Below are 15,480 nucleotides of genomic sequence, written 5' to 3' on the forward strand. Positions count from 1 at the left end.
TTAGTGTCAGGGTTAAAATTAGATTTGGTGTTTTTTTTTTTTATCCAATGTTTTATTTGATTGTACACCAAAAAAGGAAGAATTTATAATATGACTCTAATACATCATATTAACAACCTGAGCAGTGTGTTAAAAACATAGATGCTTTTAATACTTTTATATTTCCTGCAACTAACTACAGGAGAGAGGCAGTTTTCAGGTGGTAGATGCACTTCAGTTTTCTAAATCTTAGATCCCCGTTTTGTTCAGAACGATTTTCAACTTTGCGCATCAGTATCACAGGATATATACACTGCTCAAAAAAAAATAAAAGAACACCGAAAACACATCAGATCTCACTGGGAAAAAAAATCTTGCTGAATATCTATAGTGATGTGACTGGAACAAAAGGATGCCACATAGTTTGGCTGAATTCAAAGACACAAGTTATGTGGGAGGCTAGTCCAGGTAGCCAAAATGTCATTGCGGCATTTCAGAATGATTCTCCTGGAGGATCTCCTTCAAGTTCTGGACCAGGGCATCGCTGGGCTCCTAGACAGTCTGAGGTGCAATCTGGTGACATCGGATATACCAAAACATAATGTCACACAGGTGTTCTATTGAACTGGGTCAGGTGAGCGTGGGGGCCAGTCAATGGTGTCAATTTCTTCATCCTCCAGGAACTGCAGGACACACTGCACCAGCGTAGTCTGACAGTGGTTCAAAACTTTCATCCCGTTATCTCGGTTATCATTGCCGAGCCTGTAGAGGTCTGTGCATCGACCACCAAATCGGAGATGCTGAATGACGCTAGAGGCTGCATAACAGTCTCCAGACCCTGTCATGTCTGCCAGAGCCCACTAGAGGGCGTCAAGCCCTCAGGCCAGCCCTCACACCAGTGGCCTGCTGGAGGCTCTGGCAGTGCTCATCAGATAGCGGTCCTGCGGGGGCCTTTTGACATTTTTTGCCTTCATTGAATTGTAAGAGTGAAGACAGACTGGAAAGCAGGGTGAGAGAGAGGGACAGACATGCAGCAAAGGACCACAGGTTGGACTCCAACCCAGGCTGCTGCTCACCCGTCATGCAACATGGGGTCGCCTGCTTACCCACAAAGCTAAACTGCCACCGAATGTCCCAGAAAGTCAACTGACTTGATTCTATACTCTGATTAAAAAGCGTTCTTTAAATTTGTTTGAACAGTGTATCACACTACATCGGTTTATTGTCTAGGATGTAGAGTTACAGAGACCTGGATTTTTTTCTGATACTTCAGTGGTGAAAACGTCCAAAACAACCAACATTTTGGTACCAGGTTGATTTTTTTTCACTCTGATTCCCCTTGTATGAAAATAAATGTCTTATATGCTCATTTTTAAATAGTTGTCAGATTTAAGTTTGAGATTCTGTCTACTCAAAGAATTACAAATGCGTGAGTGAAAATGGTGCAATTAAAAGTAACATTTACAAAAAGGGGGTCAGATGGGAATCCTTTTTCAGATTTGGCTGATTTTAATTGAATTACCGACACACAGGCTGATATCTAACTGTACTGTATACTGTACACCCCAGATTATTCACAGGTGTAAAACATTCAAACAGCTGCCAGTCAAAGTTGCATCTCAACAAACTACATGAATTCAGCCATGTCAGAATCAGTTTCTCTTTTAGAACATAAACACAGTGTGGCTATAAGTATAAGGATGTTGAAAAGACGGTGCATAAAGCTGCGTCTGGTTAGAAGGAAAAAACACACAAAAGTAGAAGAGTTGGGCAGATTTGTACAAAAGGCTGGCAGTGACAGAATGTATGCTGAATCACAGCTGGTCCAGATGTTTCACTAACTCATCTACAGATTTTCTAGAGAGTATAGGAGCCATGGCAGTTGTTTGGCTTGAAATGACAACTGTAATATCCATGTTTTGACTTTTTTCTCAAAATACTATTTTGAGTTTAATCTTGAAATTTCAGTTTAAATCTCAAAATGGACACTTTTCTTAATGTGGCCCTAATACTCTGTCGTACTATAGTGTAACTTCTAGATTAAAGAAAATGTTTTAAAATCTTTATTGGGGCCAAAGTTAGTAAATGCTATAAGTCTGGTCTTACTATATTTGACTGGTGATTCTATGCACTGAAATTAAAGCTTATTTTATATTTTATTTATTTATTTTTATCAATTCTTTTTGGGGGACTTTGGTATTTGCAAGAGGAAATACATTTTCAGAAAAAAATCTGTTTATGTTGAATTTGATTGCAGCAATATATTTCAGAACTGGCTTGTACAGGGCCATTTTTGCCACTGTGTAGCATCCTCTCTTCTTTAAACAACACTCTGCAACCTCTGGGAACTGAGGAGGAGACCAGAGGTTGAACTTTTGAGGGAGGAATGTTGCCCCATTCTTGTCTGACAGACGATTGTAGCTGCTTAACAGTCCTGGGTCTCCATTGTTGTATTTTTAGTTTCATAACACTAAATGTTTTCAATTGGTCAAAGATCTGGACTGCAAACTAACCACTCCTACTATAAACCCATGCTGCTGCAATAAATGTGGTGTGTGGTTTTGCATTGTCTTGCTGAAGTATGCAAGGCTTTCCCAGAAAAAAAAGTACTATAGTCCAATGTGACGTAGGCATGCCCTGGTAAGGAAATAACAGTTGTCCTAGTTCTGCTGCATTAAACCAAATTATATTTCAGTGACATTTGCACACATGTTTTTACGCTTGTGAGGACAAGTGTAAAAACATGTGTGCATGAGGTTTTTTGTGTCAAAACGACAAAAAACAGGAAGTGCTTTAGCTCTGCTACTCAAGGATTAGACTGAGTTTGCTTTTATAATAAAACTTATAGACTAAAAGTTTAGAATTTTAGGAGCTGAAAGGTTCTCCCTGCTGTTTGAGTTTTGCACTTCCTTATAGTTGAAGGATTTAAAAGAGGTTTAAAAGAGCACACCTAGAGGCCCATGCATTCAGATGATTCTCCTTTGGCTGCCCCTTTTAGCAGTCACCACACGGGATCATGTGCCTCCATCTCACCTTGTCTCTAACAATCACCTCTGTCACGCCAACCCTCTGTGCGTCAGGGGCGGAGCGTGGGGGTGGCTTACGGGGCTTAAGCCCGGGTTGTTTTGTCAGAAGCCCGGGGTATTTTGGAGTGTAATTTTTTCATAGTTAGATGCCTGGCTGACAACTGTATAAAACAAAAAGTACACACAATATTCGAAGCACGTAGTGCACACTGTGGGAATTTACGACTGTGCGTGAATCCCCCCCTGATATTGGTATGATCCAAGCTCAGGCACTAAGAGACTGAGCGAGGGGGCGGGGGGAGCTGCTGCCCGTGAGTGCGCTGTTGGAGAGACGGAGCCAGCCATACTAAGGAGAGCTTAAGTTTGACCAGGTACCAAAGCAAATCATTCGTACTGTACAAATAATGTAAATATGACGGTGCATCACGAAAGATTGATATGAAACTGATCACTTGACCAATATTATTTTACTTGCTCTTCAAGTGAATCAACAAATGGCGAAATGAAAAGCTGAACAAATGCTTTTTTTTTTTTTAGAGTCTTAGCTTACGTGTGTTTATTTCATATTTTCAGTTCTTACCCTCCCCGACTAATTCGGTTTCAGTTATGTACTGAAATATAAGAATGGACATTAGAGGGTTCTTTCAAAGAAAAAACTCAGGTAAATGTTATTTTATATATTGTGCTTTGTATGTTGTTCAGTATATTTCTATGCAAAACAAGAGGGATTTCAGTACACAGCAGGATATTCACATTTGTAACCAGATATTTACATACACTTTAGGGAGAAAACATAAAACATTTTTACTGTACAACATCAATTTAGAGTAAACTTTTGTTTTAGATAAATATTGAAATATATTTTGAATTAGTTAAATGTCAGAATAAAGAGAGACAGAGATCTATTTTTTATCACTTTCATTAAATTTAGGAGTACATATACACTAAGTTTATTGTTAATTAATAAGAAAACTCCAGAGGATTCCATTCTGAGCTGAAGAAGCTTCTGATAGGTTAGTAGAGTCCATGTGAGTAAATTGGTGGCACAGCTGTGGATGCATATAAGGCAAAACACAAAGCCTGTTTCTGTGACATGGGAAAATCAAGAGATGTCAACCAAAACACCAGGAAAAGAACTGTGGAGCTCCATAAGTGTGGCTCAGTTTGAATACAATTTGGTGCCATTTGCAATTAAAAAACACAGACAGTTTCTCTCTTTACTCTTAAAGTTAACAAATATGTTTTTATATTTATCAATCTAAAAAAAATAAACATTTAGTCTGATTTGATGTTACAATTAAAAAAGTGTTTGTGTTTTGATCTGAAGAGTTTGTAAATATCTGGTTTCAACTGTATATTTGATGATTGTCAGCACAAAGAGAGAGAGAGAGGAGCAGAGATTGAGATGGAGAATGAGGACAGAACAGAGATGAACAAGAGCAGGTGAGACACACATGTTAGTCAAATGGTTGCTTACTAAAAGTATCACTGTATCATAGGTACTCATGTATCTCGTACCTAGTGTTTCTTTTTAGGTTTGCTATTTTTCAAATTCTATATTTATTAAGTTCTGCAGGCTTGTTTGCACAACAAGGCTAAATAATTATATAAACTTTTCTCAATCTAAATATTGTACTTTGGTAGAATTAAATAAATAAGTGTAGTGCAGGTCTATGATGATTTTTAGTGCTACTATCATCTAGTTCTGATTGTGGTTATGTCTTGGTTAAGTCCCCCCCCCCCTCAAAAAAAAAAAAAATCCCACATGCATACTACCCTTTAGGGCTAAGCCCCGGGTGTTTCAAATGTCTGGCTCCTCCTCTGCTGTGCGTCCTCCTTCACAAGATCTATGAATCTTCTCTGTGGTCTTCCTCTTTTACTCCAGTTTGGCAGATCCATGTTCACCATCCACTAACCTCCTCTGCGCATGTCTGAACCATCTCAGCCTTGCCTATGCATCTTCCCCTTTTGCACCTGTCTCGTTTTCATCTACACAGATATTCTACCTCGCCTCTACTGACTTTCATTGCTCTTCACTCCAGAGCATACCTCCACCTCTCCAGGCTCCCTTTGTGACCTCTCCCTACTTTTGCTACAGATCAGAATGTGCTCTAAAAACATCATAAATCATGGATACCTCATCTGGTAGCCTGTCCATCACCACTCCAAAGAAGAAGGGGTTCAGAGCAGTCCTACTCAAACTTTGAATTCTGTCCTGCACCACACATACTTCGCTGTCATTCGTGACTTCCTCATTCAGCAACACAGTTCTTCTCTTAACACCTTAACATATGCCACAAAGATGCACTGACACTCCTTTTGACCTTCTCCATGCTTCTCCATCAACTCTCTTCAAAGCAAAAGAACTCACTATAGTGCCCTTTAGGACCAGTACACTTTCCCTCCCTTCCTCAGACATCCTCTCACTCTCCAAGGCTTTGGTAAACGATCTGCCAATCTACTTCCCTCTCACCCAGACATCTCCACAGGTATATCGTCTTTACCAACCACCTTTCCACTCTTCAGCTTCTTCATGGCTGCCCTGACTTCCTCTTTTCTAATCTCCTGCACTTCCCGATTCACTAACTGTCCTCCATCTTTCCTCCACTCTCCCATTTTCCTCACTCAGCTCCTCAAAATACTCCTTCCACCTTCTCGACTCTCTCTTCACTCATAAGTACATTTTCATCTCTTTCCTTAATCACCCTGCACATCTTTTCCAGCTCAATCTCTCTGCCTAGCCAATCAATACAAGTCATTTTCTCCTTGCTGAGTGTCCAGCCTCAGATACAACTCACCAAGCCTTTTTCTTTGCCACCCCTCAGTTTCAAGTACACCTAGCCTCCAAGCACTCCTGCCTTCTTTTTTTTCTAACCTCTTGCAATGGTTGAACTATTAAATTACAGCATCCCTGATTTCCCATAATGTAAGTGTAAGCCTTTCCACAGGCTGAGTAATCATGACTAATAAAGTGACATCATGTGCAAAAACAGCTGATTGCCAGTTTAAGTCTAATTGGGTTTGGTGTGAGAACAGGTTGCTGTAAATGTGATATGTAAATGAAGTGGGTTCGATTAGGGGTTACCTGAAATTCAGGGTCCTTTAAGAAGCCAGTCTCTGAAGCTGAAACACATGGAAGTCTTCAGACTCTGACAGGTTATTTGAAACATCATCTAAATAACTTTCATTTCATTTGAAATCATCAGCATGTACAAACTGCAGGTGTCCCCAATTGGGAAACTGCTTAAAAACTGAAAATTAGGCCTTAAAAAACTGGGTTTTTTTTTCATCTTTGCTCTTTCCCTCATACATACTTTGTCTGTCTTAAGATTTGTCTGATGCCTTATATAAATCTAATGAAAGAATAGCAGCAGATGAGAAGCCTCTTATAGAGTATTTAACTCGAATATCTGCAGAAATCATGAGTCAAAAAGAACAGACATGCACTGACATCCGTCACTCAAGAAAATATTGAGTCTTTTTCACGCTAACTTAAACTCTGTGAGCTCTTCAGACATACTGCATTTATCTGTGTTGTTGGACGTGAAGTGGTTTTGATAACCAGGTGACTTCTAAGCAGCAATGGCCTGCATCTGTTTGCCGTTGTTGGTAAGTGTGGATTGAACTCTGCATTGCACCGCTAGACGCTTTTATCATGATTCAATCCTAGAAAAGATCTTATATGGTGCCCTGTGTTTCACTTTGGTTTCTGCAGCTTGTTGCAGACGGCACATGTCACAGCCGACACCTCCTACTTCCACCTTCGTTTGAAACTCTCACTTCCTCCCTGTCATTTGTCATGTACTTTAACCTACAGTCTCCTCTTGTGTTCTCATTCTGGTGGCAGGGCGTTTGGTGCACTGCCAAAACTCCTTGAGCTGAATCACCCCCACACGACTCCCAGGTAGGCCCGCATCATCTCTCTGCAATCTCAACCTCTTGAAGATATCATCTTACCTGTAATCGGTGCATTGGTTAAAGAAGGAAATAGCTGAAGCTAACCGTATGTCACTAATTTCAGTGACACATTTTTGTTTCTCATCTTCCACATGGCCTGAGTTTCTCCTATTTCAAGGCAGTGAATTGTTTCCTACTTTGTACTGGTCAATGTTTTCCATCACAACACAGAGAGATAGTGGTCGAGACAGATTACTGACATGCATTTAGAGTCCTGATAAAATTATGGCTCACTCTGTAAAGGATTATTAAATTAGCTGCAGAGAAGCCCGAGAGGTCTTGTGATGCACATGCAGCAAAATTGTCATAAGCTACCGAATCTGAGCTTAGGCGCGGCTGCAGATTTCAGGAAGTAAACTCTACAAATGGAGGTAAAGAAAGACTTATTTAGTGCTTTTCATCTGTTCCTGCGTGATGCAAAGTTCGTATATTTTGCAGCTGCTTTTGATTGAAGTTCTGATCTCATTGCGCACGCAGACACTTACATTTACCGGATATGTTTCAGCTTACTTCGTCAAATATGTCATTTAAAGCATGCCTACATGCGGGGAATTAAGTAACAGCATGACTGTATGAACTGAGGAAAAGAAAGGTTTGTGGTTTTGTTACTCTCTTTGTAGGATGTGGTGTAACTGCCGCTCGGGCAGCTTCTGTACCTTTTTTAAGGACACTGCATGTGCTTTAGATGATAAAAGGCCTACTTTTTTGTTTCCTTTCTGCTGTTTTTTTGTACATTTTCTTGCTTTTTAATATGTATGTGTTAAAAAGAGAAGGAGATAGAGTGCCAGAGTACCAGTCACAGAGGAAGCAGTTGTGAAAGCTTTTGCTTCTTCCTTTTTTAGCTTTCCTCTGAGTCTTTCAACGGTTTCATCAGCTTTGTGTCTGTCAGATTATTTCCGCATGAACTCAAAGAGCACCAACAAACAATATGATTTATGATGACCCATAAAATAAATCTCTCTCAACTCTGCTACAGACTTCTTGCACTTCTTGCACATTAATTTTCTCCTCTTTCCACCCTTTTTGTTTTTCATTCTTTCTCAGTTCACCATGTCCAGAAAGGTTGTGAGGTCCAGCAAGTTCCGTCACGTCTTTGGCCAGGCTGTGAAAGCCGACCAATGCTACGATGACATCCGAATCTCCCAGATGACCTGGGACAGCAATTTCTGCTCCGTTAACCCCAAGTTTGTGGCCATGATTGTAGACGCCAGCGGTGGGGGAGCCTTCATGGTGCTTCCGCTGAGCAAGGTGGGTCACAGGAATCACCAGGAAACAAAAGAACACAAATAAACCCACCGTTCGGCTCTATACTGTTTTATATACTTCTCTTAATACTATGTTTAGGTGTGTTAACTATTACAGATGCAGGTTAGGGATTAAATGTTGTTTTAGCAGCATTCTTGCACTTTAAAATTTGAATGCTGCCAGTCACCATCACACATTCAGCTAAATAAGGAAGTTTGATGCTGTCTTTGAGTCTGTCTACACGTCACTTGCTCTGCTGTTGAGAAGTTTTCACCATATTAGGAGTTTGTTGTCAGCTCAGTGTAGGAGGACAGGATGTGGCCTCAACCCAGTTATTGTGCAGTCACTTATAGAGGGCGTTAGGTTAGGCCTTGCAGCTCATTTATTGCATTTTATGTGCCCGAAAAAGTGCAAAATTGCAAACCTTGTGGCCGAGTTAATGGCCAGCTGAATTTGTCAGAGGCTGTGAACTCAGTGAAGTGTTCCCTCGGGCTTGGGAAGTTCGTTCTGTGCAGGCACTGAAAATGCTTACAGTGAGGTTAGGTGTTTTTTATGTGATTGTGGTCTGAAGACTGTACTTCAGAAAGATGTGTAATCTTTTTTCGTGGAGTTTTGCTCAGGTTTGTCAGACAAAATCACCGAATAATGTCACTGCTTCTTGCTGCTGCAGTTAACTGTAGAGAGATCACTGCCTCTAAACTAAGTAATTACCATCTCATGTAGCTAATTCTATCATTAGAAATGACAGAGAAAGTGACAAGAATCTAATGTCCTGGCCTTATTTTACCTGACAATTATATTGTCCCACTTTGTGGTATTAAACAATCTTATATTTACCTTGGTGAAGCCTGCAGAAATCACATTATTCATGGTCTTATCTCGCATCTAGCATGGGATTCTCAAAGGACAAAAATAAGTGCAGGGACCAGTGGGCATAAAATTGCAGAGCTGCGCTGTAGTGGAAAAAAACTCATCCTGTTTTGAGCGTGATGCTGGCATGGTTGTGTCATCCTGCTTCAGGGCCCAGTGTTTTTTTTTAAGGTTTTACCAGAATGAATGCAACTACATGGAGCTAAATGTGACTGACTTATAATGCAAGATATAAAAATAAAAATGATGTGTAATTGTTATTTTTCTCAGACCGCTTCATGACTGGGTTTCCTCTTCTTGGCCCTGATCTCATTTTTAACCCACTTACTAGAAATGAGCACTAATTGAAGGCAAAGCTGTTTAATTGGTGTCAGCTGATAAACTTCTCATCTAGTTTTGTCTTTTTTTTTCTTGCATTAGCTTTTTGTTCTTTACGTTTTGTAGCTGCAGTGTTTTCTGCACTGCATGCATGAGTCATAGTCAATGTCCTCCTATCCTGATGCTTGCCTCTGCAGACAGGACGTATCGACATGTCCTACCCCACTGTATGTGGCCACACGGGTCCGGTCCTGGACATCGAGTTCTGTCCTCATAATGACAACATCATTGCCAGTGGCTCTGAGGATTGCAGTGTCATGGTAAGGCAATAAAGTCTGACATGAAATATTCCTAATGCTATTTGTGATTTCAAAAACTAGATGTTTAAAAGTCTTTGTCTGTGAATAGATTTGGGAGATCCCGGAAGGCGGGCTCACCTCACCGCTCACAGATCCCGTTGTCAAGCTGGAAGGTCACTCCAAACGTGTTGGCATCCTGAGCTGGCACCCCACTGCCCATAATGTGCTAATGAGTGCAGGTATTATTCGCTGATTCTAAAAACACAGAAGCGTATCATGTGTAATGAGGAAGCAGACAGGGATGATCGTAACATATCGCAGATGTTTTGCTGAATGAGACTCACACCTCTGCTTAACAGGAAGTTCTCAAGCCTCCACCCTCCTTCGCTCTGCGCTCTGAACTCTGATCAGCAGCACCATGACATTTCCGCTCACGGTTTTACACGAACTCTCTGAACCTTCAGTCTGTCAGACGCTGAAGTCACACTTTATTAATCTTTCATCTTAATTACAGACTCAGCGTTCCAGATTAAAAACTAATCACAAAAAATAAGGAAAAAGCACAGGAAGAAGGAGAATATAGATCCTTGTCCTAGAGACAGCTGGGATTGGCAGCGTGTGGTTCTGAATCTTATCCTTAAAAAGAACCCAGTGACTTAATTTTAACAGGTGTTAAGTCTGAAAATAAGTTTAGACTTGGGAATTTCTTTAAAAGTTTCGACTCCTGCTGAATCATTCAGGTGTCTTTAGAAGTGATCTCATGCCATCATTACAAACTTAAGGTCTTATTTTTGCCCAGCAGGGTGCAGCACAAGAGGTGCACAGTGCACATCTTCACCGAGTGGGCGCACATCATTCAGAATATTCTTGAAATATTTTCACAATCTGTAATTTAAGCTGCAATAACATTTCCAGCATATTTCACTTTAAAATTGGGTGGTGGTCTAATAAATTTGCTAAGTAAGCACGTATTATAGGTCCAACTATAGTTTTTGCATTTTCTAATTCGTTTCTATTTGATTTCATTTTGACTTTTTGTTTTTAATTCAGTTTAGTTTCAGTAAATTTCCAGAGCAGATTTTTAATGTTTCAGTTCAAGTTTTGTTGTTTAAAAATGTCTAGTTTTAGTTTACCTTTCATCAGTTTTTGTGATAGTTTGAGTCTTTTAAGTTATTATTGTATGGGCGACATATGTCAAAGGCAAGATTTAGGAAAAGATTTAGGTTTTACAGTGAAAACACAAAACTTTTAATGCAGTTGACTCACCATCTAAAGACATCCAAAGTCTCAATATATATGATTATTATTATTTATTTATTTTTACCAAACTAAAAGGTAATAAAAGAATATTTGCTAGTTTTTTAAGCCTTATTTTAGTAACTTTTCAAAGTTCTCAAAATAGTTTCATTTAGTTTTATTTTTTACATTTTTAATTATTATTTTAGTTAAGTAAGCATTAAAAACATTAAACATTCAAACTATAACATTGCTTCAGAGGAAATGATTTGTGGTCATAGTGGGCATCTAATCAGAACAGAAAAGTCAATTAATTTTGCTCCAGTGTTTCCACTGTTGCTAATATAGTTCAAATCACTTATTTATTGTTACTCCAGCTTTTTTACCTTCTGGTAACCAAGCTGGTGTATCTATTACATAGCTGGCTAATTAGGTTCCCCTTAGGTACTGTTCCCCTTATCAGTGTTAGATATTTGAAAATATATAACTATTTCTATGCAAAAAGAGTTAACAATAGAAACTTACATTTATTTAGACAATTTTTTGCCTGTTAGCTCTTACAAAAGCAAGTTCTCCTCTTTCACTAACAGATATTAACATTTAAAGAACACCTTAACAACCAACTATAGATGAAACAGTACAGTGAATTACACATTCACAGTATTTTCCATCCTTTGTTTCTTCCACGTGTCTGTTTGAAAGAAAAGAAAGTTGAATCAATGTGTGTCACTGCTGCAACAATGAGTCAGTTCCTTTAAAGAAAAACTATAAAAAATTATATGAGAGGTAGATAATCAGAAACATTTTTTGCAATCAAAAATTTCACAAATGCACATGCAAATGTTTGGCCACGCGAGGTTTAGACGTGTCTCAGATCTTTATATGGTGCTCTGGTATCATAGTGTAATCCAGAGGCTTTATTTGGTGTAAAACAGCGCGTCCACTTCATTTGTGAACTTCTGTTTTCTACATGTTCCTCTTCACTGCAAACGTGAAACTTTGAAGCTCTTGACTGTTTAAAAGTGAAAATCTAAATCAGGCTGAATTGCACATGATGCCTGTTTTTTAAAAAAGAAACGAGAAACTCTGTATCAATCACTTAAATTTAATTCATGAGCCTTTAATGAGACTCTAAGCTTTTTTTTTTTGTTTTTGATGTCACCATTGTGTCCATGAAGGCTGTGATAACGTGGTGATCCTGTGGAACGTGGCTCGTGGCGACGCGGTGGTGAGGATCGACACCGTGCACACTGACCTCATCTACAGCGCCTGCTGGAACAGGGACGGCTCCTGGATTCTCACCTCCTGCAAGGACAAGACCCTGAGGGTGCTGGACCCGCGCAAGGGCACCGTCCTCTATGTAGGTTTCCTCTGATCGGCCTTCGCTATCTCGCTCTGTCACCACCATCACTTCAGTGTCACAGAGGAAGTCTTTAAAAGTCACGTTTCTGCACAAAGATCTTGAGTAACACTGGCCACACTCAGCAGAGCTACACCAGTTATTTTTATCATTACTGATGAATCTACAGGGAATTCTCTTAAATGCTCATAAAAAAAACATTTATTTTTTGGTTTTGGCCTTTTGCTGTATGACTAAACCAGGAAACTACCAAATATAGAGTTTTTCAGTTGATTTGTTGATAATGATGATGGAAAAAGAGAAATAAAAAAAATTATTTAATATTGCACTTTTATTTTGAAAAGTTTTTCTTTCTCCATATAATTTGCAATTTTCTTCCACTTTGCTACTCTGCGCCACCTCTCGTGTGCAGGAGAAGGAGAAGCCTCACGAGGGCTCCAGGCCTGTCAGGGCGGTGTTTGTGTCCGACGGGAAGATCCTCAGTACCGGCTTCAGTCGCATGAGTGAGAGGCAGGTGGCGCTGTGGGATCCGGTGAGTGTCAACAACTGACAGAGTCAGTCTCAGACAAAGCATCTTGCTTACTGAACTTTATGATTCATAATCCTTAGTCATGTCTTAAATTCCTCTGAGCATGTGGTTTGAGATCTCTGGGACATAAAATGTGTATTCGTTAATGTTTGAAAATTTAAAAAAATAAAATGTAGCAAATGTAGTCTTTGGGACTTGTATTCCTAAATTCAGAGTGGGGTCCAGTTTAGTCACACTTTCCCACCTGAAATAAAGACAAAACAGTCTCATAAAAGAGTTGTAACCTTTCTCTCAGATAAGACTCTGGGCTTATCCTCAAACAGATTTTGTAAGATGACATGTGCCCCAACTTTAATATTGAGACTCTTTTCTTTTCTTTTACTTAAAAAGCTGAGTTGCAGAGCACAAAACGCCTCCAGCGTCAGCTTTCCTCCTTCAGCACATGATTGTAAGAGCAGCCTGCTGTGCTGAATTGTACTCGTGAATCATTTTGACCTGTTACACAATAAGTAAAAACCCTTTTATAGTGCGAAAATCTTTACAGCTGAACCTTAATGGTGGATTCCAAACTTTAGGTGTTTGCCTTTAGGGAGCATCTCTTCGCATTTACAACACCACTGTTTCACAACAGCCAGATTACAGTATTAAGTGTCTGTGCTGAAATATTAGCCTCAATTAAATCCTCAGCTTACCTGCAGTCTGCTGGGTACATGTGATGCTAGAGTACATGTGATTAATTGCTAAATATTTCTCTATCCTTTAACAGAAAAACTTTGGAGAGGCACTGACCCTGCAGGAGCTGGACACCAGCAGTGGCGTCCTCCTGCCATTCTTTGACCCAGACACTGGCGTCGTCTACCTCTGTGGCAAGGTTAGATTTAGATTATGAAACAACAGCCTTTCTGCATCACTACCACCCACACAGACTCAGTCAGCCCTCTTGTTGATCCTGTCATTTTCACAGGGAGACAGCAGCATCCGTTACTTCGAGGTGACAGATGAAGCTCCTTATGTCCACTACCTGTCCATGTACAGCAGCAAGGAGAGCCAGAAGGGGATGGGGTACATGCCCAAGAGGGGCCTGGAGGTCAACAAATGTGAAATCGCCAGGTAATGGCATATCTCAGTGGTTTTAGCTATGCAAGCAGCAAGGTGACCTCTTTAACACCTTTGTGAAGACTTTATGGGCTCAGCCGCTAGTTTGGGGTCATAGTGAAGAAAACATGAAGATTATGAGATCATTATAGGCCTCACAGGATTATCCAGGCTGTGCTGGATCATTATTCAGTGACCATGTGGTTTCACAGTGAATCCATGCCTCACATCTGCTTTCAAAACACCAAGATGGCGAAAGCTTAAGCACTCATAACACTTTCCAAAGCAAATGGTGACTTCACAGCGTCTGCATCCATCTTTTCTGCTTTCTCATTCTCTTAATGCAGAATGGGATGGCACCCACAACATCAACTTGATACTAAAAGCACTGTTAGATGAGCTCCCAGCTTACTGTTCAGCTCTTTAACATTTTGAGGGCAAAATCTTTCTTCTTCCTCCAAATTGAAGCGTATTATTTCAGCCTAATCTGACACAACAACCTAAAATACGAACAAACTATTTTAATTTCAGATTCTACAAGCTGCACGAGAGGAAGTGTGAGCCTATAGTCATGACCGTGCCACGCAAGGTAAGGTTTTAGCAAATCCTAGGTTTTAGGTTCATGGTTCAAGAAAATCTGTGCGGAATTTGAACTCTGACTCTCTTTTTTTGTCTCTGCCTGTGCAGTCGGACCTGTTCCAGGAAGATCTGTACCCAGACACCGTCGGGCCCGAGCCCTCGGCCGAAGCTGATGAGTGGTTTGAGGGAAAAGAGGCCCCGCCTAATCTGATATCCCTGAAGGACGGGTTTGTAGCTACGACTAAAGCTAAGGAGTTCAAAGTTCACAAGAGTCTCCTGAAGACCACCACTGCTTCTGCAGGGAATCAGCATGGCAGCAGCGGGGTGAGTCTTTTAGATCCACAATGTTTTGCTTCTGTTTTAGCTGCAGATAATAAGTGAATGAGTTTTAGGAGTTAGACTTTCCTTAATTTATTTCATAACTGATTTATGAGTCTTTAAACTTTGCTTTTGGTGTCTCAGTTGCAAATTTATTTTTGACTTTTTTGGAGAAATCTGTCAATGATTACATTATTGGCTTCAACCAAACCTTGATGGCTAATTAGACCATCAGCTAAACATGAGCAACTCCATGACATCATTGGACTCCACCCAATCACAAGTGTGTCTCTGTCCCTCAGGAGGTTCAGTCTTTGAGGAAGGAGGTGAAGGACTTGAAAGAAGCGCTAGAGGAGCTGACCACGCGTGTGAAAGAGCTGGAGAGCAAGCATTAAGCGGCAAGAAAGCGACAAAGAGCAGAAATCACGCGAGAAGAGTGGAGCAAAAACTACAGCGAGAAAACTTTTGTTAACTTTTGATTACAGTGAGACAAAGGGAGAGATTAAGATGGTAGATGTCATGAAACTATTTTTTAGCGTAAAGCTTGAATTTGTCTATTTGGTTTGTGTGATCAATTTGAGAAAACAAGAACCATAATATATGCTTTTAGTTTGAAATAAAATTGTCTGTATTTTCAAAGTACATTTTGACCCCTTTTTTTTCTTTCTT

General features: G+C 40.0%; 1 protein-coding gene and 1 long non-coding RNA gene across 2 annotated transcripts; both read left to right on the forward strand.

The window, feature by feature from the left end:
• The first annotated feature begins 3,325 nt into the window (after nucleotides 1-3,325).
• Nucleotides 3,326-4,736, forward strand: LOC146576618 (uncharacterized). The gene is made up of 3 exons (XR_014892346.1): nucleotides 3,326-3,376; nucleotides 3,579-3,666; nucleotides 4,378-4,736. It is a non-coding gene; the product is annotated as an uncharacterized LOC146576618 (long non-coding RNA).
• Nucleotides 4,737-6,783: 2,047 nt separating this feature from the next.
• Nucleotides 6,784-15,453, forward strand: coro1a (coronin, actin binding protein, 1A). Its single transcript, XM_085272027.1, has 11 exons — nucleotides 6,784-6,909; nucleotides 8,007-8,210; nucleotides 9,593-9,715; nucleotides 9,804-9,933; nucleotides 12,109-12,290; nucleotides 12,703-12,822; nucleotides 13,586-13,690; nucleotides 13,784-13,929; nucleotides 14,446-14,503; nucleotides 14,602-14,817; nucleotides 15,114-15,453. Exons 2-11 carry the CDS (start codon nucleotides 8,013-8,015, stop codon nucleotides 15,204-15,206), a joined length of 1,371 nt encoding a protein of 456 aa, XP_085128153.1. The 5' UTR covers nucleotides 6,784-6,909; nucleotides 8,007-8,012; the 3' UTR covers nucleotides 15,207-15,453.
• The last annotated feature ends 27 nt before the right edge of the window (nucleotides 15,454-15,480 follow it).

This window comes from Mchenga conophoros, linkage group LG4 (assembly GCF_057382185.1).
Source record: "Mchenga conophoros isolate Kocher_MC1m ecotype Shallow Benthic linkage group LG4, M_conophoros_male_GT1.1, whole genome shotgun sequence".
NCBI classification, from domain to species: Eukaryota; Metazoa; Chordata; class Actinopteri; order Cichliformes; family Cichlidae; genus Mchenga; species Mchenga conophoros.